Source organism: Macaca nemestrina, chromosome 12, assembly GCF_043159975.1.
Source record: "Macaca nemestrina isolate mMacNem1 chromosome 12, mMacNem.hap1, whole genome shotgun sequence".
Lineage (NCBI taxonomy): Eukaryota > Metazoa > Chordata > Mammalia > Primates > Cercopithecidae > Macaca > Macaca nemestrina.
In genome coordinates, this window is record NC_092136.1 from 14,294,237 (window position 1) to 14,298,231 (window position 3,995).

General features: G+C 41.9%; 1 protein-coding gene across 1 annotated transcript; it reads right to left on the bottom strand.

Moving 5' to 3' along the window:
• Positions 1-282: 282 nt before the first annotated feature.
• Positions 283-1,233, bottom strand: LOC105464596 (olfactory receptor 4D9). The gene has a single exon (XM_011712607.2). It carries the CDS (start codon positions 1,231-1,233, stop codon positions 283-285), a length of 951 nt encoding a protein of 316 aa, XP_011710909.2.
• Positions 1,234-3,995: the final 2,762 nt, after the last annotated feature.

Consider the following 3,995-nt stretch of genomic DNA (forward strand, 5'->3'; position numbering starts at 1 on the left):
TGTAATCTTTTTGCAGCAATCTGAATCCCAGTACTTTCAGGCATATAGTGTATGTTCTATAAAAATTTGTGGAATGAATAATTGAAAGTGAGTAGGGAAAGACTTGAACGGATTTTGTCTTAAAGCAGTATCATCCACGTGGTCCCCAGCACATACTATCGAACAACTTCTTTTAGGACTCGATGGTAGCCATAGGTATCTCTTTATTTTGGGCATGAACATGCTCTTTTCCCATTTTGAGAAAGCGAAATTTAATGTCTATTTTAAAATATGGGTACTATCTTATCCTTGTTGAGTTAAAACTCTTTCTGATTGTCCTAGCCGTTTCTTTAGTTTCCTCATGGCCAACTTCATTTCCTGATTCCTCAGCGTGTAGATTACAGGATTGAGCAAAGGAGAGATGACAGTGAAGGTGACAGAGATGGCGGTGTCTGTGGGGAGGGCAGTGAAGGGCCGGGCATAGACATAGATGCAGGGCACGAAATGCAGGGTCACCACAGTGATGTGGGAGGTGCAGGTGGAGATGGCTTTCCTCCTGCCTTCCCCAGTGTGAGACCTCAGCATCATCAAGATGACCATGTAAGATACGAGGAGAAAGAAGAATATAAACCAACTGACTAACCCATTGTTTGAAATCATCAGGAGCTCCAGAGTGAAGGTGTCAGTGCAGGCAAGTTTGAGGACCTGGGGAACATCGCAGTAGAAAGTGTCAAGAACATTGGGTCCACAGAAAGGGAGTGGGAGCAATAGAGAAATCTGTGCTATGGAGTGGACAAAGCCCCCCACCCAGGAAGCCACGATGAGGGCTGTGCATCGTCCCCTACTCATGATGGTCATATAGTGCAGGGGCTTGGAGATGGCTATGTAGCGGTCAAACGCCATCACGGAGAGAGAAAAAACGTCTGCTCCCCCAAGAAGGTGGAAGAAGAACATCTGAGTGACACAGCCACTGAACGAGATGGTTTTTCTCTCTGATAGAAGATCAATCAGGACCTTAGGAGCTGTGATGGAGGAAAAGCAGATGTCAAGAACAGACAGGTTGCGGAGCAGGAAGTACATGGGCGTGTGAAGGTGAGATTCACAGGTAACTGTAACCATGATGAGGAGGTTTCCCATCAGAGTTGTCATGTACACCAAAAACAGCAAGATAAATAAGATCCAGCTCAGTTCTCGGGACTGAGTAATTCCCAGAAAGATAAATTCTTTCACTCTGGTGTCATTTCCCTGATCCATTAAATCACAGATCCTTTATCAGGTTCATCTCTGGAAGAAATAATAGTGCAGTTAAATTATATTAACATGTCCTAAAATCTAGTGTGGTCTTTTTTTTTTTTTTTTTTTTTTTTTGAGACGGAGTCTCGCTCTGTCGCCCAGGCTGGAGTGCAGTGGCCGGATCTCAGCTCACTGCAAGCTCCGCCTCCCGGATTTACACCATTCTCCTGCCTCAGCCTCCCGAGTAGCTGGGACTACAGGCGCCCGCCACCTCGCCCGGCTAGTTTTTTGTATTTTTTTTTTTAGTAGAGACGGGGTTTCACCGTATTAGCCAGGATGGTCTCGATTTCCTGACCTCGTGATCCGCCCGTCTCGGCCTCCCAAAGTGCTGGGATTACAGGCTTGAGCCACCGTGCCCGGCCTCTAGTGTGGTCTTTTAAGTTTTGGCTTAGAATTAGGAGGAAGTTCTTTTCTCTGTGCACTCGCTGTGTCTGCAAGTCACTATGCCACCACTGGATGAAAGATTACCCAAGTTTTTGATTCAGTCATCCAAGGAGACAAGGTTCTCTCATGGCTGCTGCTGAAACAGAGGTTGCAAGTCTGTGAATCTATTCAATTGTACTTTCACTATAAAATCTGACACCTAAAGTAATAAATAATAGGAAGAAATCTGAATATATTAATAATTTCTGTTCATAAAGGCATCATTATAAGGGTAACCTGCAAATAGAGCAGGATATTTACAATACGTTTATCTGAGAAATGACTCATGTTCAGAATATACAAAGAGCCTCTACAAATCAGTAAAAAAGCTGGATGACCCAACCTCAAAATGGCAAAAGGTTGAAACCAATACTTCACAAAAGGGATATCCAAATGCCAATTTAACTTCATTAGTTAGAGCAATAAGCCACAATATACACACCAGAATGGCTAAATTGAAAAAGATAAAAACTGAAAAGATGAAAAAGTGGTGGTGAAGATGTGGAACAATTGGAGCTCTAATACGCTGCTAGTGGGTGTGTAAAATTGGTATAACCACTTTGCTATTTGAATATCTCTGCTAAGACTGTATATAGATATAGTTTTATATATGCATAGGAGGATATCTATATATCTACATGTATGATGATATATCTCTTTTAAAGGATCTATCTGTATGTCATTACCTACATATCTGCTAAGTACATATTTCTGCTTCTAGGAAATATGTACATGTGTTCATCAAAAGACATGTCTTAGAATATTCATAGCAGCACTGTTATTTTTTATTTTTATTTTTTGAGACTCTGTCACCCAGGCTGGAGTGCAGTGGTGAGCTTATAGCTCACTGTAGCCTCTAACTCCTGGGCTCAAGCGATCCTCCCACCTCAGCCTCCCTAGTTGCTGGGACTTACAGGTGCCTGTCACTACACCTGAATAATTTTTTTCTTTTTTTCTTTTTCTTTTTTTTAAGCTGGAATAATTTTTAACTTTTTTTTTTATAGAGTTGGGGTCTCCCTATGTTACCCAGGCTGGTCTCAAACTCCTGGCCTCAGGTGATCTTCCTACTTTGTCCTCTTAAGGTGCTGAGATTACAAGCATGAGCCACCACACCTGACCAGTAGCACTGATTATAATTTCTTCAAACTGGAAAATGACTCAGAAACCCATCAACAGTAGAAAAGATAAACAAATTGTGTTACATTCACACAATACTATACAGCAATGAGAATGATTTACACTATACATAATAATGTAAGTGAATCCCAGAAACATAATGTCATGCTGAATAATCCAGCGACCAAAGAGTATGCACTCTTCCATTTTATTCATATGTACAAAACTGAAGGGAGCCTAAGGGAGGCTTCTGGGCGCTGGTAATATTCTGTTTCTTGATCTGGGTGCTGGTTTACACCAGTAGTCATATTCCGCTGGTGTAAAAACATTCATTGAGTTGGCGGGGCGTGGTGACTCATGTAATCCAGCACTTTGGGAGGCCGAGGCGGGTGGAGGCCTGGCCAACATGGTAAAACCCCGTCTCTACTAAAAATACAAAAATTAACTGGGCGTGGTGGCATGTGCCTGTAGTTCTAGCTACTTGGGAGGTTGAGGCAGGAGAATCACTTGAACACAGGAGGTGGAGGTTGCAGTGAGCTGAGATCATGTCACTGCACTCCAGCCTGGTGACAGAGCGAGACTCTGTCTCAAAAAAAAAAAAAAAAAAAAAGAAATTCATTGAGCTGTATATGTATGTGCATTTTTCTGTATGTTAACATATTATACTTCAGTATAAAGTTTTAAATAGCAAACATATAACATTTATCATTTATAACACTTTAATCTCATGGTTAAAGAATGAATTACATTTAAAGCAAAACTTAATGGACAACTCACTTTTATAACAGTTATTTTTATAGTTACATGGTTATAGTCTTCACCAGCTATCATCTGAGACTAACCTTTTTGTTGTGTTGTTTTTTTGAGACAGGATTTCACTTCCATTGCCTAGGCTGGAGTGCAGTGGTGCAATAGTGGCTCACTGCAACCTCCGCTTCCTGGGCTCAATTGATCCTCCCACCTCAGCCTCCCCAGTAGCTGGGACTACAGGCTGTGCCACCATGCCTGGCTAATTTTTTTGTATTTTTATAAAAAGACTGGGTTTCACCATGTTGCTCAGGCTGGTCTCAAACTCCTGGGCTCAAGTGATCCACCTGTCTGGACCTCCCAAAGTGCTGAGATTACAGGCAGGGGCCACTGTGACCATCCCAAGAGTTACCATTTTATTTTTTACTCACATATGG

Bases quoted from the DNA above. Each gene is read 5' to 3' on its own strand.
- LOC105464596 (XM_011712607.2), bottom strand. From the start codon at position 1,233: ATGGATCAGGGAAATGACACCAGAGTGAAAGAATTTATCTTTCTGGGA.